Here is a 22,970-nt window from a genome sequence, read left to right on the forward strand (position 1 = left end):
TGATAGAAGGTAGATGGTTGAAAAAGCTGGAATGACAGTATAAAAGTCAAAGAAGAAGCAATTATCCATAATGTTTTGGAAAGATTTAGCTCTAATACAAGAAGATTAATACTGAAGCTTATTGATGATTTTTTTTCTAATAAAGATTTCATAAATATGATAGAACTTACCAGCAATATAAGGTTCTGTGAACAACTAATATAACTTCACCTCCCCCCATCGTTCATGACAGAATCGGATGAATTCCCCCCCCCCCCGTAGACAAGAAGCTACGTACGCCCATGCTTGGGTCTTATTAAATTCATAAGAACCTTAGCTTTCTTTAGAAAAATGATTATCATTGGCTAAGACAAGAGTGAAAAATATTACCCATATCTAACACGTTATTTTTATCAGGTAAAATATTTTAATAAAAAAAAGAACACTTAAAAATGTAAAGGCAGGGGTAGGCTACTAAAGCTCTACTATGATAGAAATGAATATAATTTCGCATATTAGGGAAGATCCATCAAACTGAAAAAGATCCTTTTAGTTAGTTATTGCTGTGGAAAATCTTTAAAAAAGTCAAGCCTTCTTTTAATTTTGCTTGTAATCACATCCAGACTTTCAGGTGGATGTACTGTATCAGAAGGGTTTACACCATAGTATTCAGCAATCTCTTTGTTATACCTGCTGATTAGATATTGTCGATATTCCGAAACAAGTTGCGTTCTATCAGGTTGAAGCCAGTTGTCAAATTTCTTAGAAAAGTCAGCAAACCTGCAGTATCTTTTTTCGTCTGTTAGCCAGAATCTATCATCTAGCAGACTTGTATTACATGCATAGGAATTCAGTTTCTGAGTTACCGAGTTTCTCCAACCTGTTATACCATCTGGCTGATGAAAACAATCATGACAACCATCGTGAGAAAAATCAAGAAAGCAAAAGCTTTTACAGACAGGGCATTTTTCTTGGCATGATGTACAAAACGCTGCGTCGAAAAGACTACTTTCCTTGAGTTGCAAATAAACTGAATCTATTATAGTTGATAAACTAAATCTATTTTTCCATCTTGTATCCATGATGGAAAGGGAAGCAGCAAACACAATATCATCTATATGTCTTACTTCAAACTTTATGGACATTTTCTCAATACTTGACCAACCAAATCTCTCCATTTCTCTCCTTAATTCCTCTGCAATATAATTGCTCTTAAAAGCTTGGAGAGACTTAAGGAACTGACAAAAATAAAAAGAATTTTGCCTAGGTTCCCAATCAATTGCATCATTTTCATATGTGTCCCTCAAGCAAGCTTCAAGCTGGTTTTTGAAGTCGACCCAAACAAGATTTTTTCGGACTGTCTTAATTTCAAAGCTGATTAGTCGATCAGTAGTAAGTTTCTTTAATTTCTCAGGATTCTTTAAATAGGATAATACAGCAGAAATGCCTTTTGATTCCACTTTTTCAATTAAGTATAAATCCATGTGACCTTGCACATACTTCGGTGACTGAGGCCAACATTTTTTTCTCAAATTTGTCAAAACAGCTACTTCAACTTCACTTTTGAAAGCTTCAACAGTGTGCCTTGAGAAAAAATCTTCAAGCCTTGACGCCACAATATCTACTTCCTCCAAGCCACTAGCAATTTCAAGACAATAGCGCTGCATGACTTCCTTCATTGACTGGTAACGTGCATAAACAGAATTTTCCTGTTCCCACTTTGCCTGAATTACCACAAAAACGACTACTAGCATGTCATACGCGGCTCTATGTATTTTTTTTCTTTCATTTTTATCCATCTTTACTTTTTGGCGTCTGATAGAAGTTTCAATTTCAGTTATTAAGTCGTCTACTACTGCATCACAGTAGTATTTTCTTCCATTTGCTACCCTATGTAACAGGGGAGCAACCATTTTTTCAACCTGACTTCCGTTAATTTGTTTCTGAGTAAACCACTTAGCTATAGGGTCAATAAAGGTCTTTGCCCCTTCTTTAGTTTCGTCCCATAGCCATTGCAAGAATGAAGGTTTATCATCATAAGACAAAAGATCGATTCCTAAATTTCCTATCGTAGAATTTTCTTTGTAAGCTTTCAAAGCCGCATCTTTGACATCGAGCGGAGGATTTTCTTCTTTAACTCTTTTTAGAATACCTTCAAAGGTTATATTGAACATCTCAATTAACTCAGATTCAGATTTGTCTTTTATGCTGCTTGCTCTGAAATCTTCTGTTATCTTATCTCTAATTTCTTTTTCGTATTCTTTAACTTTCATGTCAAACGTAAGATCATTTCTCAACACAACTTCCAGCTTGTGGCGCCATTGCATAGTTGTCAAGCGAATAACATCGTCGACTTTCCTTGAATATTCCGTTTTCCACTTTTGATTCTGATTTCCTTCGAAGATTTTGTCTACTTCTTCTACAAATTTGTCTATATGCGGCTTCATTTTTACTTCGAGGTCTTCAAGGACTGTATAGATGTATTCGAGGGACATTGGTTTTTCCTCCTTCAAATAGTGCTCTGTTTTAAATTTGTCTTTTAAAATATTATACTGCATCTCGTATTGTTCATAAAAGCCTTTTCTTAGAAACTGATATTTATTCTCTAGTTCAGTGTACGCATATCTTTCAAGGACAGTTTCAAACGATAGATCGAAGTTGGCATTTTTCAAGCAGTCCCAAACTAAACATAAATATCGTTCTAAGCTCCCAATATTTCGGGCCCTCCAACCAGACTGACTGACAACTTGTTCGTGAATATGCTCTCGGAAGTCTATAAGTTGAAGGCTGAAATCATCGTTTGGCACATCATTAGGGGTATCTCCTTTAGTATTGCACCCAAAAACTCGTATATCTTGTTCGTTGGTAAAGGTTTTTGGGAAACTTACGGACGTATGAACATCCAGATCCTCGAGTGAATTTGCTTTCGCAAACGATTCAACTAGTGTTGCTGATAGCTGGGAAAATATGTTCTGAAGCTTGTTTTTGTTTTCATAATCAACTTTCACCTGATTGTAAGCAGCAAATATTTTACAGCCAAGTATCCCCTCTTTTTCTTCGGCCAACTTTGAGCCTTTATAGGCTAGTGCAACAATAGGCAGTATGTCTTTCAAAGCGTTGTCATTCTCACCTTTTATAACAAGGATAGTTGCATCTGATGGTAATATTGAGAGGGTTGCAATTTTATTATCCCGCTTCACACAACCTTGAAGCCCCTTATGTTCTGGGGACCGAACACCTTCTGTGTCAAAGATCATAACGTAATCATAATGATGCCTATCTACTGTCTTCAAAAGGGTCATTGTAAGACCTCTTGTGCATTGACCGACACTTGAAGGAAGCCGAATGCCAAACATAGTATTTAGCAAAGTTGATTTTCCACTGCTTTGTTCACCAAGAACAGACAATACAAAAACCCTTTTGTCTTGCAACAATGAAGTTAAATTCTTAAAAACAGCAGTGATCCATTCGACATTTAACATGTTAGCATCTCCATCATAAAGTTCCAGCGTTTCGCCAGCAACTAGGCAAGAGGCTGCTCTTTGTGGCAGATACTCCAATTCTCCACCTCTTCCTGATGAATAAAGTAGAGAAACTTCTCTCCATAAATGACGCAGCGAAAGGAGAGCATTATTTCGTGTCTCTTTCGCCCTCAATAGCTTTTTTCTACTTATTTCTACCTGTTTTTCGTGATCTGGATCCATTACGGAGGCTTGCAGCATTTCCGAAAAGTTTTTCGTATTCTCACGCAGTGCGTCATCCAGTTCAGCCACCGTTCTGGATTTCTTAATATTTTCCGCAATAGCATCCTCAAGAATTTGAAGATGAAGCAAAATTTCGTCAATATTTTTATTTTGAAGGCTTCTCAAGAAATATAGGATCAAAGGGTTAGTTTCAGCAGAAAAAGTGGAACGAAATTTCTGTTCTTGGGATATTTGCTTTTGTATTCCAAAACGCGCGTTACTGTCGTTAATAAATTTAAATTCGTTCAATTTCTCTTGTAATTTCCCTTCTTTAGCAAAACTCTCTTGCAATAGCAGAAACTTTGATCTGTAATTTTCCAAACCTTCCATTTCCAAAATGTGCATGCGCATTTGTTGTACGATATCTACCTTCGGCCTTAAATGTTTATCAGAAGGGAATGCTGCATGCAAAGGTATTTCGTGAAATGGAGCTTCTCGAAGCATCTTACGCAAATGACGATTCTTCTGCATCTCAATGAAATAATCGTAGGAGCCTTGAATGAGGCAAAAAGGGCGATCAACAGAAATTTTCTTTTCGTTCGTATTCATCCATACTGTGATGAATTGCGGTAGTGTTTCCTTTGAATATTTGCTAATGAAATGAGATCGTTTAGCAGATTGCAAAGAAGATTCTTCCCCAATAACGAAGTAGTCTTCAAGGTCGCATTCAGAGGAAGGTTTATCCTCAACTACTAAGTAGTCAACAAAATCAACCAGGGATTTCCAGTTTTCCTGAAAATCACCCTGAATGTGTACAACGATGCAGTTTTTCGTATTCTTGTTTCCAAAGTCAACTAAACCTTGCCCAACCTCTATATTTGAAGACTCACTTGGGCCAAAAGAAGTTTTCACATTGAAAAGGTCTTCCATTATTTTTCCTGCGTAACTTTGACGATTATTTTTCACTTGACTTATTATTCCAATCCGAGGAAGCTTTAGATCTTCTCCAAGGAAGACATTTTCCTCTATTCTTTGCGTAACCCTCAGTAGTTGTAAAATGTCCATGGAGCATATTGGAATAGCAAATCTTGATTCAAGAAGAAGTCTCACAATATTTATGCTATCTCTAGGCAAAGAATTTGCAAAAAGATGTGAAAGGTCAGTTTTGTTTGGTGTTTTAGTTTCTTCTACTTCAGACCAGAAATCTTCTTCATCATCTTCAACATCTAAAAAATCAGAAGAATTTATGTCCAGACGGTGAAGGAGCCGGTAGAGGATATTATCCTTAGCTGGAGGAGAGTCAAAAGTGAATTTACTTATTAGGTCTTCTTCTTGAAAGTTTTTCCTGATAATACTGTGTTCGTTTTCTGTGTTAGACTTATGCCAGGAAAGTTGCTCTAAAATATCTGCAGCGTTAGAAATATCTGAAGCATTACCATCAATAATATTTGGGCTCTTAATCCTGCCAGTCTCCTTTGCCTCTTCTGCCTCCATTTTCTTCAGGTTGCACCTTGAAATAAAAATTGTTCCGCTTTAATTTCAATTTTTCACAGAAAATTTACTGAAAAATTTTACTAATACTTAAAAACTAAAACTTTAATATAATTTTTCAAAATGACTTGAATGGGCTAGTGATAAAAATGGTAATACTCTACAAGTATTAAAAAGCACACCGAAATACATGCCAGTTCCTAACTTTGAAAAACTCAGTCAGATTACAAGGAATAGATCCTACTGAAAATTATTTTACTGTTAGTATATTTAATTGATATTTGAAACGTACGGTATTTTTAAGTGCATACGTGCCCATTACCGTCGAAAATTCTGTGGTATTTTTGTTTCGGTCAATATATCTGACAAAACTCTTAGATTAGATTAAACTGAACTTGTAATTTTTTCTTTTTTTTTTGTATGTCCTGTGTACTTTAGCGTCATTTGTAGTCAATACTTCAAAAGATTTACTATAACCTTAAGTTTTTTTTACTCGAACTTATGTTTCATATATCTAGAAAACTGAATTCTTGAAAACAATTTAGTTACTTTGAAAAATTATTAATTCTTTCGACTGAGTTTATAACTGCTACTGATGAGATAGAATACAAATCCACAGAAAAAACACGTTCGTTTAATGATCTGTAAATAAGAAGCGAGGCGGCTCAATAGTAGCCGAAACTCTATGAAGCCAGAGCACTGATTACAATAAATACATCAAAAAATCGAATTATAGAAAAATTTAAAATAAAAAAAAAATTAAAATTGATCAAGTTTAATGTTGCCCATCAAAAGTTACCAGCCTGAGAAAATTTTCACACTTTTGGAAAGGGGGAGAAACTGCCAAAAAACTCAAGTGATCCTAATAAAAATCACACCATAAGATTCAGCATATCAGAGAACCCTACTAAAAAGGTTTCAAGCTCCTATTTACAAAAATGTGAATTTTTTTTATTTTTGCCGTAAAGAAGATCACGAATTTGTGTATTTTTTTTTCTTTGCCCAGATAGTACATTCAAACTAAACAAGATTCAGATACAACTTGAGTTTCAGACATCGAAATTGCATATTTTGTGTTATATTTTGGCAAAGGTCCAATTCATAAAGAGCAAATAGTTCGTGACAGGGAGTTTTGGTCACAGAAAATGCTACCAAAGCTAGAAAGATTCTTCTTTGAAGCACTTCTGCCAGAAATAGTTGATGGTAGGGTTCCAAAAAGCATGGGCATTCGGGAACCATTCCTTTGAAGCAATTAACTTAGTTTCATATAGATATATTGATTTTTATTCAATGAATTTAGCTTGAATGAATTTTTGAACCACGTACTATCATATAAAAAGAAAAACTAAAAGCCGTACCTCCACAATTTTTACTGTTTTCTCGTTATAGTTCGTTTAACTAAGGTTTCAACGTAAGTGAGGAAGCAGCTGTTTTGACAATTTTTTTTATTGTTTTATCAAGATTGTTGTGACAAGATATTTTTGTTTTCAAAGATAAGTTCCTTATCTTTTTTTTTGTATTTGTCATGTTTATTTTTATTCCGCAGAATTTGGAAGCTTTTAAAAATCAATAGGTCGATTCTATAGTTGGACTTTTACGTTATTGTTTCAACAATCTTGATTGTTTTATCAAGATTGTTGTGACAAGATATTTTTGTTTTCAAAGATAAGTTCCTTATCTTTTTTTTTGTATTTGTCATGTTTATTTTTATTCCGCAGAATTTGGAAGCTTTTAAAAATCAATAGGTCGATTCTATAGTTGGACTTTTACGTTATCATTGGGATAATAGGGAGACATTAGTTGTCTTGGACACCATTTTTTGCTTTTTTGGAGGAGAAGGAATGCAGCTGAAGAAATATCCTCTGTTTGGCCTTTCCAATTATTTGTTTCACCTCTCTGTATGGCTTCTTTTTTGAAACAATGCTTTACGCTGCAGTTCAGTAAACTTTTCTAATGATTAATATAACTATTAAAAGGGAATACCATATACATATACATTTAAGAGATCTGTCTTTCACACATATACATGGCTCCTGAAAGGGGGGAGGGTACAAGGAGGTCATGTACCAGATCAGGAGACGTTGACAGTAGTAGTAGAAGAGTTATTGTTAGTAATAGTATTAACAGTAGTAGCAATAGTACTAGTAGTAGTAGAAGCAGTTGCAGCATGTACATAGTGCTCTTGAGTAAGTCAAACCGCACCCTCAACATATCCCATAAGTTTTCAATTTAATACACGACACCGGCCCGATTATACTACTGATCGACTCCTTTGACAGCTTGCATGCAAATAGTGTGTTGTTTAGTTCAATTTTTTTCTCAATATTCCCTGAAACTTTCCCCTTAATACCTCTATACCACGGTAATACCGCAATAGCCTAAGTAGTAGCAGTAAGAGTATTAGCAGTAAGAGTATTAGCAGTAGTAACGACAATAGGAGTGGTAGTACACTCTAGAAAATAAGTTTGATTTCTGAATAATTTTTTGCTGGAATTTAAACCGGTCAAAAAAGGACCCAATTTTTCCGACACCGGATTTGTATGTTAGATCAAATTTTCTTCAATATCATATTGAATTTGACTAAGGTGACATTTAAAGTAGAATGTTGTATAGTAATTCAAAATTCAAGGTTGGAATTACAACAGACAAAAAAAGAGCTAATTGTCTTTTTGAGTAAAAAAGAGAGTATAAAATTTGGGTTGATTGAGTTGAACAAATTTTAATTTACACGTCTACAAAGTATCTACACAAAAATTTGTCTACAAGTATTATATTTGCATAAGACTTTTATAGGCGATTTTGTTTCGTATGATACATTTCTTTTGTAATTTTCTTTTCCTAGAAACTTTGTGAAGCTGCTACACTATTCTTAAAAACACCAATGCACAACATACCCTCTGAATCCAATGTTTTTCTAACTAATACCAAGAATCGTTCTGTGATTTTTGTTGATAAACATAACAAACAATTTCTGTTGAATCTCAAACAATTTTTTTTACAGAGTAGTCGTAATTTTTTTTTTTCGTAAAATAATTTTTTTTTCAATGTAAGCTTTGCGTTTCTATCAGTTGAACATCCCCCTCATCATGCCCGGAAAGTTTCGACCTAATAGCCTAATAGCTAAGCAAACTTCGTAGCAAACTTTAACATTTTAGTTTTTATCCTGATCCTCAGTATGAAAAGAGGATAAACATAATAGCTAGGTCCCACTTGACTTTTACATAATTTTAACTCAGGAGGCAAAGATTTCAAGAAGGCCAAGAATGGGAAAGAACTTGTATCCTTGGAGAGGAACGATTCTTCTAATTCATCATCATTCATAAAGCATGTATTTTGCTGAATACTTATATTTTACTCAAATGTTTTCCCGCAGCTAACTCTGTTGGGATACTTTCAACTGTAGAATGATTATGTACCTCTATTTTTCACATTATTTTGGACACGACATTTAATACACGACACCGGCCCGATTATACTACTGATCGACTCCTTTGACAGCTTGCATGCAAATAGTGTGTTTTATGTAGCAGTTTTAACATTTTAACAGTAGCAGTCGTAGTAATAGTCACAGTCACAATAGTAGTAGTTGCAGTCATGTTCAAAAGTAGTCGCAATCATAGGTAATCGCAATCAAAAGTATTCACCGCTGCAAGTAGTTGCAGTCGCATTTGGTCACCGTTACAGCCACAACTATTATAGGGGAGGGGGACTATCCTAACTGCAATACAGAGATGAGAGCAATGGTAAACTTGCTTAACTTATAACCAAAGCTCCAGGGGTTAAAAGAGGTCATGTCATCCCCGGAGGCATAGTTAATGGATCTTTCCACTATTTTAAAGTACATGGCTATATGGCTAACAGTACTGCTACTGTTAAAAAAAATTTCACACTTTTGGAAAGGTGGAGAAACACCCCCAAAAAACTCAAGTGATCCTAATAAAAATCACACCATAAGATTCAGCATATCAGAGAACCCTACTAAAAAGGTTTCAAGCTCCTATATACAAAAATGTGAAATTTATTAATTTTTGCCGTAAAGAAAATCACAAATTCGTGTTTTTTTTTTTTTTTTTCCCAGGGATAGTTATATCGAACCAGTGATCCATAAAAATCGAGAGAGGACTCATTTGATCGGAATTCAAAAGTTCTAATGAACTTTTTAAGTAACCAAAAATATTGTAAGTTGGCTTGCCCCCCCCCCCCTATTACGCCCTTTTCCCCCAGTCACCCGATCAAAATTTTGGGATATTCATTTTGTTCAGAATAGTAAAAACATCTGATAACAATGTCTTTGAGGATGATTTCACCCTCAAAAGTCCCCAAGGGAAAGGCTGCAAGCTCTGAACTTTGCCCATTATTTACATAGTGTTGGTTATTGAGAAATCTACAAACATTTTTCGGGGGAGAGGGGTGGGGGTTATTTTTCTGTTGGGTGTGGGGTTATTGGAAGGATCTTTCATGGCATATTTTTTGAGGGGGAAAGAAATTTTCCATTAAGGGGTAGTTGGATTTCCCAGCATTAAATTAAATTTGTCAAAATTAAATTTACAAAACATTCAACTGAGAGTAAGGAGCAACATTAAAACCTAAAACGGTCAGAAATTTTTTGTAAATGAGGGGGTGGCCCCCTCCACAATACCTCACTTATTTGTTAGGAATTTTTTTGTTAAGCAATTTTTTTGAGTAATTTAATAATTTATTTCTTTTTGTTTAGTTTGACTAGATTCACTATTTTTTAATTCCTCTTGGTTTTGGAATTCATCTACATTCGTATCTATTACTTTCATGATTGACCTGACTATGTAATTTCTTTTCGTTTTCGATTTCATTTATGGTATACGAGTAACTCAACCCCGTTCAACTCACTCCTATTCAACTTAACCAATTTAGCTCAATCTTAGTTCAACTCAACGCCAGTTTAGTCCAAATCCTGTTTAACTTAACCCAAATTTAACTCACCCCTAATTCAGCTTGACCCCCTTTAATTCAACTCCCATGCAACTAAAGCCTCATTTAGCTCCTTTCCATTTAGCTCAATCATCGTTTAATTCAACCCTTATGTGAATCATTGACTCATTTACTCAACACTCGTTCAAATTAGGGTTTGAATAAAACTGAACTAGTGCTAATTAAAAGCTCAAAATTTACTTCTTGCATTGCTCTTTGTTTCCAACTTACATTGCAAAGCTCTGAATTGATGTTTTCATAATTTAAGGGTTTAACCGTTAAGTGAAATCAAGTTTTTTAAGATTTTGTTGTCAAGGTTTTGGCGGTGAATGCATCAAATTTTCAATTGGAACTTTGGGCGTCTTAAATTAGCTTATGTGTCCGCATTTGTCGGCACACTGGACGATTTAGTCAAAACATTCTGTATACCCCCCTCCCTTCAAATTCAATACCCTAGCTTCGCCCCTGCTTCCAGTGCCCAGTTCTGGAGAAGCAAAACACACAAAAAAGTAGACATCAGCGTTTCAAGCTCTTTTTCAAGATGTCATATTTTAGATAGCCAGATAGCCATTTTTTTAGATAGCCAGATTTTTTTAGGTAGCCATGTTCCAAATATGAGTAAAAGTGCAATAACTAGCTTTCAGGAATGAAGTGACCATCAGCACCCCCTGGGACAAGGGGTGTAAGTTATGCAAATTTACCATTGTTTACATATAGGGTTTGGTATATTGGGAAAGGGGGGGGTATGTTTGATTCTGGGTCTCCAAAACAAATTAGGTTATTAAGGTGAAACTTTCAGGAAATATTGAGAGGGATGTTGAACAAAATCAAAATAGACTATATGTAAGCTGGTAGTCAAAAGGCTATATTACCAATACTCAGGATCTGCTGAGAGTATTAAGTTTTGACTTTCAAAACATGTTGTGGGGGATTTTGAAGTGATAGGAGAGCACCCCTCCCCCCAGAACTCCTGTTGTAGCAATTTCTATTCTTTCTAAATTTGACTTGAAGTTTCATTTTAATTTCTACACGTTTTAAAGATTTATTTATTGATCTATATCAGTATCTGTTACCTTTATGTGTGGAGGGATTATGGATTTTAATTTCTATTCGTTTTGGGTTATTTTTATTCTTTGAAAGTGATATCTGGTCATTTTAAGCTTGACGAAAATACATTCTACGGCCACACTGCCTGTATAAGACTTAACAAACAAGAAAAAAATAATATATTTGGATTGCCGAGAAAACGAGGGTGATATCAGTAGAGAGGGGGGTGTTACTCGTGTCACGCACCCCTGCTGCCACCTACAACTTTTTTAACACCATATATTGACACGAGAACCACGTGGTTTATGGTTTTTGTCAGTGAGAATTTGAAAAACAGGAATTTTGTCACATTTATGTATGTTTTCTTGGATGGTTATGTGTGTGTTGGTCGATTTATTTGATGTTTTTCATTGATGTTTAATGGTTTTTGTCAGTGAGAATTTGAAAAACAGGGGCTTTGTCACATTTATGGATTTCAACAGCAATTCATGTCTGTTTTATGGTTTTATAGCTGAGAATTAAAAAAAAGGAGTTGTCTAAATTGGAAAAAAATGAAGTTTGTAAAATGGATGTATTTTTTATTGGATGGTTATGTGTGTGTGTCGATTTATTTGATGTTTTTCATGGATGTTTTATGGTTTTTGTCAGTGAGAATGGAAAAACAGAAACTTTTGTCACATTTATGGATGTCAACAGCAATTTATGTATGTTTTATGGATTTTGTCAGTGAGAATTTGAAAAACAGGAATTTTCTCACATTTTTTTATGTTTTTATGGTTTTTGTCAGTGAGAATTTGAAAAACAGGAATTTTCTCAAATTTTTTATGTTTTTATGGTTTTTGTCAGTGAGAATTTGAAAAAACAGGAACTTTCTCACTGAGAAAACCATAAACCATGTGATGCTGTCACGAGTCAGAACACCTGTGCTGTCGACCTCAATTCACCTATCGTGAATCAATAATTCCCCTTAGAAACAACAAATTAATTTTCCCTTTCTTGACAGATCAATCAATCAATGACATCATCTGTCAGACTTTAAAAATTTTCGCCTAGAAACATTTCTCCAGGAATAGATCCAAAATCATTAATGTCTTTGCCTCGGAAACAGCTCTACTGGTCGAACTCCAAAGGATATTAATAACCCAAGGCCATGGAAACAATTAGGCAAGAAACATCTTAGCGATGAATTGTTTTAGCGCGCGAGAGGGTTTCATATTAATTTGAAATGCATTAGTACAGAGATGCCAATAACAAAGGAACACGCTGAATTTGCGTTTAGGGATTATTTGGGCGAAACCGTTTTAGACAGGTTATGGAACTATTTCGGCGAAACAGATAGAGACATTTTAAAAGAAGATTTTTGAAGAGATTTTAAAAGAGAATTTAAAGGTGAAACTCTGTGGTCGTTATAATACACAAGTTTCATTTGAACAGTGTTGTGAGGTCCTCTAACCCAACCCCAAAGGGTTCCAATCCTCCTACCCCAACCCCGAAGGAAGCCCCCGGTCCTCAAAAGCCCCCCCAAGCTCCCAAAGGCTCTCCACCTGTTCCCCAAATGTCCCCCAGGCCCCCAACTGTCCCCCCGGACCCTCAAAGGCCCCCCAAGCTCCCAAAGGGCCACCGGCGCCCCCCAAAGGTCCACCCAGACCCCCAAAGACCATCTCCGGGCCCCCCAAAGGCCCATCGAGCTCCCAAAGGACCAACGGGGTCCCAAAGGTCCTCCACCGGCCCCCAACTGCCCCCAAAGCCCTCCCCTGGTCCTCAAAGGTCCCCCGGGCTCCCAAAGGGCCCCCGGCGCCCCCAACGGCCCTCCACCGGTCCCCAAATGTCCCCCCGGCACCCAAAAGCCCACCCAGACCCCCAAATGCCATCCCCGAAGACCCCCCAAGCTCCCAAAGGGCCACCGGCGCCCCCCAAGGCCCACCCAGACCCCCAAAGACCATCTTCGGACCCCCCAAAGGCCCATCGAGCTCCCAAAGGACCAACGGGGTCCCAAAGGTCCTCCACCGGCCCCCAACTGCCCCAAATGCCCTCCCATGGTCCTCAAAGGTCCCCCGGGCTCCCAAAGGGCCACCCGCGCCCCAAAGGCCATCCACCGGTCCCCCCATGTCCCCCAGGCACCCAAAAGCCCACCCAGACCCCCAAATGCCATCCCCCGCCCCCCAAGCCCCACCCCCGGTCACCAAAGGTCCCCCCGAGCTCCCAAAGGACCAATCGGTCCGCATGGGACCCAAAGACCCGCAAAGGCTCTCCCCGAGCACCCGTCATTCGGTGATGTGAGTTGTCTGAAATCTATGATTTGGGATGTGGAGTTTGCTACTTCAGGCTTTTCTGAGCAGGATTTCTTAGCCATTCGTAGGTATGTGTTGAATGAAACCAATACTTTGGGATGAGTAGTTTGCTATTTCAGGCTTTTATGAGCTAGGTTTCAGAGCCTTTCGTTGGTGTGTGTTTAGTGAAACTTATGATTTGGGATATGTAGTTTGCTTTTTGGACTTTTATGAGTTGGATTTATTATTCTTTCATATGTGTTTGGTGTCTGAAACATATGATTTGGGATGTGTAGTTTGCTATTTTCGACTTTTCTGAGCTGGATTTCTTAGCCTTTCATAGGTATGCGTTGTCAGAAAATTATGATTTGGGATGTATAGTTTGCTATTTCAGGCTTTTCTGAGCTAAGGTTTTCTAGTATTTCGTAGGTGAATGTTGTCTGAAACCAATAGTTTGGGATGAATAGTTTGCTATTTTTGACTTTTCTGAGCTACGTTTCATAGTCTTTCGTTGGTGTCTGTTGACTGAAACCGATGATTTGGGATTTGTAGTTTGCTATTTTTGACTTTTCTGAGCTGGATTTCTTAGTCTTTCATAGTTGTGTCTTGTCTGAAAAATATGATTTGGGATGGGTGGATTGCTACTTTTGACTTTTCTGAGCTGGATTTCTTAGACTTTCATAGTTGTTTGTTGTCTGAAACCTATAGTTTGGGATGACTAGTTTGCTATTTTTGACTTCGCTGAGCTAGGTTTCTTAGCCGTTCATAGGTGAGTGTTGTCTGAAACCTATGATTTGGGATATGTAATTTGCTATTTCCGACTTTTCATAACCGGATTTCTTAGTCTTTCGTAGGTGTGTGGTGTCTGAAACCTACGATTTGGGATGTGTGGGTTGCTATTTTTTTTACTTTTCTGAGCTGGATTTCTTAGCCATTCGTAGGTGTGTGTTGACTGAAACCTATGATTTGGGATGGTTAATTTGCTATTTTTGACTTTTCTGAGCTAGATTTCTTAGCCTATCATATGTTTGCTCTTTCAGAAAATTATGATTTGCGAGGTGTAGTTTGCTTTTTGGACTTTTCAGAGCTAGGATTCATAGTCACTCATAGGTGTTTGTTGTCTGAAACTTCGAGTTTGGGATGAGTAGTTGGCTATTTCAGACTTTTCTGAGCTAAGGTTTCTTAGTATTTCATAGGTGAATGCTTTCTGAAACTTATGATTTGGGATATATAAATTACTATTTCGGGCTTTTCTGAGTTAGATTTCTTAGTCTTTCATAGGTGTGTAGTGTTTGAAACCTATGATTTGGGATGTGTACTTTGATATTTTCGACTTTTCTGAGCTAGGTTTCTTAGCCTTTCATAGGTATGTGTTGTCAGAACATTATGATTTGGGATGTGTAGTTTGCTATTTCGGGCTTTTCTGAGCTGGATTTCTTAGTCTTTCATAGGTGTGTGATGTCTGAAAAATATGATTTGGGATGGGTGGATTGCTACTTTTGACTTTTCTGAGCTGGATTTCTTAGCCTTTCATAAGTGTTTGTTGTCTGAAACCTATAGTTTGGGATGACTAGTTTGCCATTTTTGACTTTTCTGAGCTAGGTTTCTTAGCCGTTCATAGGTGAGTGTTGTCTGAAACCTATGATTTGGGATATGTAATTTGCTATTTCCGACTTTTCATAACCGGATTTCTTAGTCTTTATTAGGTGTGTGGTGTCTGAAACCTATGATTTGGGATGTGTTTGTTGCTATTTTTTTGAATTTTCTGAGCTGAATTTCTTAGCCATTCGTAGGTGTGTGTTGACTGAAACCTATGATTTGGGATGGTTAATTTGCTATTTTTGACTTTTCTGAGCTAGATTTCTTAGCCTATCTTATGTTTGCTCTTTCAGATAGTTATGTTTTGGGAGGTATAGTTTGCTTTTTGGACTTTACAGAGCTAGGATTCATAGTCACTCATAGGTGTTTGTTGTCTGAAACTTCGAGTTTGGGATGAATAGTTGGCTATTTCAGACTTTTCTGAGCTGAGGTTTCTTAGTATTTCATAGGTGAGTATTGTCTGAAACTTATGATTTGGGATATGTAAATTACTATTTCTGGCTTTTCTAAGCTGGATTTCTTAGTCTTTCATAGGTGTGTAGTGTCTGAAACCTATGATTTGTGATGTGTAGTTTGCTATTTTTGACTTTTATGAGCTAGGTTTATTATCATTTCATAGGTATGTGTTTTCAGAACATTATGATTTGGGATGTGTGGGTTGCTATTTCAGGCTTTTCTGAGCAGGATTTCTTAGCCATTCGTAGGTGTGTGTTGACTGAAACCTATGATTTGGGATGGTTAATTTGCTATTTTTGACTTTTCTGAGCTAGATTTCTTAGCCTTTCATAGGTGTGTCCTTTCAGAAAATTATGATTTGGGAGGTATAGTTTGCTTTTTGGACTTTTCATAGCTAGGATTCTTAGTCACTCATAGGTGTTTGTTGTCTGAAACTTCGAGTTTGGGATGAGTAGTTGGCTATTTCAGACTTTTCTGAGCTAAGGTTTCTTAGTATTTCGTAGGTGAATGCTGTCTGAAACTTATGATTTGGGATATGTAAATTACTATTTCGGTCTTTTCTGAGATGGATTTCTTAGTCTTTCATAGGTGTGTGTTGTCTGAAACCTATGGTTTGGGATGACTAGTTTGCTATTTTTGACTTTTCTGAGCTGGGTTTCTTAGTCTTTCATAGGTGTGTGGTGTCTGAAAAATATGATTTGGGATGTGTAGTTTGCTATTTCAGGCTTTTCTGAGCTAAGGTTTTCTAGTATTTCGTAGGTGAATGTTGTCTGAAACCAATAGTTTGGGATGAGTAGTTTGCTATTTTTGACTTTTCTGAGCTAGGTTTCTTAGTCTTTCGTTGGTGTGTGTTGACTGAAACCTATGATTTGGGATACATAGTTTGCTATTTTTGACTTTTCTGAGCTGGATTTATTAGCCTTTCCTAGGTGTGTGTTGACTGAAACCTATGATTGGGATGAGTGGTTTGCTATTTTTGTCTTTTCTGAGCTAGATTTCTTAGCTGTTCATAGGTGTGTGTTGTCTGAAACTTATGATTTGGGATGTGTAGTTTGCTATTTGAACTTTTCAGAGCTATGATTCTTAGTCTGTCATAGGCGTTTGTTGTCTGAAACTTCTAGTTTGGGATGAGTAGTTTCGCTATTTCAGGCTTTTCTGAGCTAAGGTTTCTTAGTCTTTCATAGGTGAATGATGTCTGAAACCTATGATTTGGGATATGTAAATTACTATTTCGGGCTTTTCTAAGATGGATTTCTTAGTCTTTCATAGGTATGTGTTGTCTGAAACCTATGATTTGGGATGGGTGGATTGCTACTTTTGACTTTTCTGAGCTGAATTTCTTAGCCTTTCATAGGTGTTTGTTGTCTGAAACCTATAGTTTGGGGTGACTAGTTTGCTATTTTTGACTTTACTGAGCTAGGTTTCTTAGACGTTCTTAGGTGAGTGTTGTCTGAAACCTAGGATTTGGGATATGTAAATTACTATTTCGGGCTTTTCTAAGCTAGATTTCTTAGTCTTTCATAGGTATGTGTTGTCTGAAACCTATGATTTGGGATGTGTGGGTTGCTATTTTTTTATTTTTCCAAGCTGGGTTTCTTAGCCATTCATAGGTGAGTGCTGTCTGAAACATGTGATTTTGGATGGTTAATTTGCTATTTCCGGCTTTTATTAGATAGGTTTCATTGCCTTTCATAGGTGTGTTTTGTCACAAAATTACGATTTGGGGTGTGTAGTTTGCTATTTGAACTTTTCAGAGCTAGGATTCTTAGTCCATCATTGGTGTTTGTTGTCTGAAACCAATAGTTTGGGATGACTAGTTTGCTATTTCAGGCTTGTTCATTTTGAATTTCTGTCATGAAATGCAAGAGTTGGAAAATTAGGGTCTTAGTCCACCAGCTCAGTATTAGGATCCCAGTCCACCAGCCTAAACGATGGAAATTCACTAGCTCAGAATTGGGGTCTTAGTCCACCAGCCTGAATGGTGGAAATCCACTAGCTCAATATTGGGGTCTCAGTCCACCAGCCTTAATGGTGGAAATTTACTAACTCCGAATTAGGGTCTTAGTCCACCAGCCCGAATGGTGGAAATTCACTAGCTCAGAATTGGGGTCTTAGTCCACCAGCCTGAATGGTTGAAATTCACATTAGACGACACAAAAACTTACACACACACACACACACAAAAACTGACACAATCACACGAACACTAACATCCACACAAAAACTAACAAGCACACACAAACTTAAACACACACACACACACACAAACTTACAAACACACACACACACGAAAACTCACACACACACGCCAAAACTTACACACACACAAAAACTTACACACACACACACACACACACACACAAAAACTTACACATGAACACAAAAAACTCACACACACACGCACAAAAACTTACACACACACACACACACAAACTCCACACACACACACAAGAAAACTTACACAAACACACCAAAACTTACACACACACACACACACAAACTTACACACACACACACACACACACACACAAACTTACACACACACACACACACACAAACTTACACAAACACACAAAAAACTTATATCCACACACAAAAGCTTAGAAAAACAAAAACTTACACACAAACAAAAAAAAACTTAAACACTAACGAAAACTATTAAATTCACAAACAAAATTAAATGCACACAAAAAATTACACACACACACAAAAACTTACACTCACGCACAAAAACTTACACACACACACACAAACTTACACACACACACACGAAAACTTACACACACACACCAAAACAAGCACACACACACACACACACACACACACACAAACACACACACACACACACACACACACACACACACACACACAAACTCACACACACAAACAAACTTACACATGCACACTAAAACTAAAAAGCACACAAAAACTTACACACACACACATTAAAACTAACACACACACGTCAAAACATACACACACAAGATCTTAGACAAACACAAACTTACACTAACCAACACCCTAAAACACAAATAATACCACACTCACACACTTACACACACACACACACAAAAACTAACACACACAAAAACTTACACACACACACACACAAAAACTTACACACCACCGCAAAAACTTACAAAAAAAAACACACAAACAAATACAAAAAAAATAGACCAAAAACGAACCCACAACCAATTAAAAACACGAAACCACAAATAAACAAACACACAAACTAAAACACACGCACAAAAACTACACACACACACACACGAAAACTTATGCACACACACGAAAACTACCATATCACAGTTAAATTGTCTTAATTTTTCAAATTTCATTTTGAATTTCTATCGTGAAATGCAAGAGTTGGAATATTTCAGTAGTGACTTGCAGTGCTTTACCTTCTCACAGTTACATTCTCTTGATTTTTCGAAGTTCATTTTGAATTTCTGTCATGAAATGCAAGAGTTGGAAAATTGGGGTGTTAGTCCACCAGCTCAGTATTGGGGACCCAGTCCACCAGCCTGAATGGTGGAAATCCACTAGCTCAGAATTGGGGTCATAGCCCACCAGCCTGAATGGTGGAAATCCACTAGCTCAATATTGGGGTCTCAGTCCACCAGCCTGAATGGTGGAAATTCACTAGCTCAGAATTAGGGTCATAGTCCACCAGCCTGAATGGTGGAAATTCACTAGCTCAGAATTGGGATCTTAGTCCACCAACCTGAATGGGTGAAATTCACATTAGACGAGGTTACGTGCGCACACACACACAGAGAGAGACGACTAACACACAGGGACAACACACACAGAAAGAGACGACACCTAGCCTTTTCCGGTGAGTAGGGGTAGGTTAGGTTAGGCTCGATTAAGTTAGGTTAGGTTAAGGTAGGTTAGGTTAGCCCACGTACGCTTCACGTAGCTTAGCTTAGGTTAGGTGAGAGACAGGCAAAAAGTTAGGTGTATGATTAGGTTAGGTTAGGTTAGATTAAGTTAGGTTAGGTTAAGTTAGGTTAGGCTAGGTTAGTCTACGTACGCGCGCGTACGTAGGCTAACCTAGCCTAACCTAACTTAACCTAACCTAACTTAATCTAACCTAACCTAACCTAATCGTACACCTAACTTTTTGCCTGTCTCTCACCTAACCTAAGCTAAGCTACGTGAAGCGTACGTGGGCTAACCTAACCTAACTTAACCTAACCTAACTTAATCTAGCCTAACCTAACCTAACCATACTCGCCGGAAAAGGTTAGGTGTCGTCTCTTTCTGTGTGTGTTGTCCCTGTGTGTTAGTCGTCTCTCTCTGTGTGTGTGTGCGCACGTAACCTCGTCTAATGTGAATTTCACCCATTCAGGTTGGTGGACTAAGATCCCAATTCTGAGCTAGTGAACTTCCACCATTCAGGCTGGTGGACTATGACCCTAATTCTGAGCTAGTGAATTTCCACCATTCAGGCTGGTGGACTGAGACCCCAATATTGAGCTAGTGGATTTCCACCATTCAGGCTGGTGGGCTATGACCCCCAATTCTGAGCTAGTGAATTTCCACCGTTCAGGCTGTTGGACTGGGTCCCCAATACTGAGTTGGTGGACTAACACCCCAATTTTCCAACTCTTGCATTTCATGACAGAAATTCAAAATGAACTTCGAAAAATCAATAGAATGTAACTGTGAGAAGGTAAAGCACTGCAAGTCACTACTGAAATATTCCAACTCTAGCATTTCACGATAGAAATTCAAAATGATATATGAAAAATTAATACTATTTATCTGTGATATTTTTTTTTTAGTGTTTGTGCATAATTTTTAGTGTGTGTTTGTGGGTAAGTTTTTGTGCGTGTGTGTTAGTTTTTGTGTGTTTGTAAGTTTATGTGAGTGTTTGTTAGTTTTTGTGTGTGATTATGTTTTAGTGTGTGTGTGTAAGTTTTTGTGTGTGTGTGTGTTATTTTTTGCTTGTGTGTGTTTTTTTTTGTGTGTGTGTGTGTGTGTGATTGTGTTTTTGTGTAATTGTTTTTGTTTGTGTGTGTGTAAGTGTTTGCTTGTGTGTGTCATTTTGTGTGTGTGTGTGTGTGTAAGTTTTTGTGTGTCTAATCTCGTGTGTGTGTTAGTTTTGTTGTGTGTGTGTAAGTTTTCGTGTGTGTGTGTATAAGTTTTTGTGTGCTTGTAAGTTTTCGTGTGCATGTGTCAGTTTTTTTTTGTGTGTGTGTGTGTGTGTGTGTGTGTGTGTGTGTGTGTGTGTTTTTTGGTGTGTGTGTGTGTGTGTGTTTTTGTGTGTGTGTGTGCTAGTTTTTGTGTGTGTGTGTAAGTGTTCGTGTGTGTGTGTTTTAGTTTTTGTGTGTGTGTGTAAGTTTTTGTGCGTGTGTGTTACTTTTTGTGTGTGTGTTTAAGTTTTTGTGTGAATGTAAGTTTTTGTGTTAATGTAATTTTTTGAGTGAGTGTGTTAGTTTTTGTGTGTGTGTGTAAGTTTTTGTGTGTCTAAGCTTTTGCGTGTGGATATAAGTTTTTTGTGTGTTTGTGTAAGTTTGTGTGTGTGTGTGTGTGTGTAAGTTTGTGTGTGTGTGTGTGTGTGTGTGTAGTGTTTGTGTTTTTGTGTGTGTATGTTTTGGTGTGTGTGTTTTTTTTTTCGTGTTTTTTTGTGTGGATGTTTTGTGTGTGTGTGTGTGTGTGTAAGTTTTTGTGCGTGTGTGTGTGAGTTTTTTTGTGTTCATGTGTAAGTTTTTGTTTGTGTGTGTGTGTGTGTGTGTAAGTTTTTGTGTGTGTGTAAGTTTTGGCGTGTGTGTGTGAGTTTTCGTGTGTGTGTGTGTGTGTGTGTGTGTGTGTGTGTAAGTTTTGTGTTTGTGTGTGTGTGTGTAATTGTTTGTGTGTATTATATTTTGTGTGATAATTTAAGTTTTAGAGTGATTGTTTAATTAAGTTTTTGTTTGTGTTTGAGTGTAAGTTTTTGTGTCGTCTAATTTGAATTTCAACCATTCAGGCTGGTGAACTAAGACCCCAATTCTGAGCTAGTGAATTTCCACCATTCGGGCTGGTGGACTAAGACCCTAATTCGGAGTTAGTGAATTTCCACCATTCAGGCTGGTGGACTGAGACCCCAATATTGAGCTAGTGGATTTCCACCATTCAGGCTGGTGGACTAAGACCCCAATTCTGAGCTAGTGAATTTCCATAGTTTAGGCTGGTGGACTGGGATCCTAATACTGAGCTGGTGGACTAGGACCCTAATTTTCCAACTCTTGCATTTCATGACAGAAATTCAAAATGAACAAGCCTGAAATAGCAAACTAGACATCCCAAACTATTGGTTTCAGACAAAAAACACCAATGATGGACTAAGAATCCTAGCTCTGAAAAGTTCAAATAGCAAACTACACATCCCAAATCGTAATTTTGTGACAACACACACCTATGAAAGGCAATGAAACCTATCTAATAAAAGCCGGAAATAGCAAATTAACCATCCAAAATCACAAGTTTCAGACAGCACTCACCTATGAATGGGTAAGAAACCCAGCTTGGAAAAATAAAAAAATAGCAACCCACACATCCCAAATCATAGGTTTCAGACAACACATACCTATGAAAGACTAAGAAATCTAGCTTAGAAAAGCCAGAAATATTAATTTACATATTCCAAATCCTTGGTTTCAGACAACACACACCTAAGAACGGCTAAGAAACCTAGCTCAGAAAAGTCAAAAATAGCAAACTAGTCATCCCAAACTAAAGGTTTCAGACAACAAACACCTATGAAAGGCTAAGAAATTCAGTTCAGAAAAGTCAAAAGTAGCAATCCACCCATCCCAAATCATAGGTTTCAGACAACACACACCTATGAAAGACTAAGAAATCTCTCTCAGAAAAGCCCGAAATAGTAATTTACATATCCCAAATCATAGGTTTCAGACATCATTCACCTATGAAAGACTAAGAAACCTTAGCTCAGAAAAGCCTGAAATAGCGAAACTACTCATCCCTAACTAGAAGTTTCAGACAACAAACGCCTATGACGGACTAAGAATCATAGCTCTGAAAAGTTCAAATAGCAAACTACACGTTCCAAATCATAAGTTTCAGACAACACACACCTATGAACGGCTAAAAAATCTAGCTCAGAAAAGACAAAAAATAGCAAACCACACATCACAATCATAGGTTTAAGTCAACACACACCTAGGAAAGGCTAATAAATCCAGCTCAGAAAAGTCAAAAATAGCAAACTACGTATCCCAAATCATAGGTTTCAGTCAACACACACCTACGAAAGACTAAGAAACCTAGCTCAGAAAATTCAAAAATAGCAAACTACTCATCCCAAACTATAGGTTTCAGACAACATTCACCTACGAAATACTAGAAAACCTTTGCTCAGAAAATGCTGAAATAGCAAACTACACATCCCAAATCATAATTTTCTGACAACACATACCTATGAAAGTCTAATAAACCTAGCTCAGAAAAGTCGAAAATAGCAAACTAAACATCCCAAATCATAGGT

The 22,970-nt window shown here is 37.3% G+C and overlaps 1 protein-coding gene across 1 annotated transcript in view; it reads right to left on the reverse strand.

Moving 5' to 3' along the window:
* Positions 1-397: 397 nt before the first annotated feature.
* The window catches only part of LOC148949827 (interferon-induced very large GTPase 1-like), a 53,479-nt gene continuing 30,906 nt past the window's right edge, over positions 398-22,970 (reverse strand). The window contains exon 3 of the mRNA XM_089093788.1: positions 398-5,172. Within this exon, the coding sequence (XP_088949914.1) occupies positions 537-5,156 (4,620 nt within the window). The 5' untranslated portion in view covers positions 5,157-5,172 and the 3' untranslated portion in view covers positions 398-536. The remainder of the gene's footprint in view (positions 5,173-22,970) is intronic.

Source organism: Artemia sp. Qi Xiang Cuo, chromosome 8, assembly GCF_049724085.1.
Source record: "Artemia sp. Qi Xiang Cuo chromosome 8, ASM4972408v1, whole genome shotgun sequence".
In the NCBI taxonomy this organism is placed as follows: Eukaryota; Metazoa; Arthropoda; class Branchiopoda; order Anostraca; family Artemiidae; genus Artemia; species Artemia sp. Qi Xiang Cuo.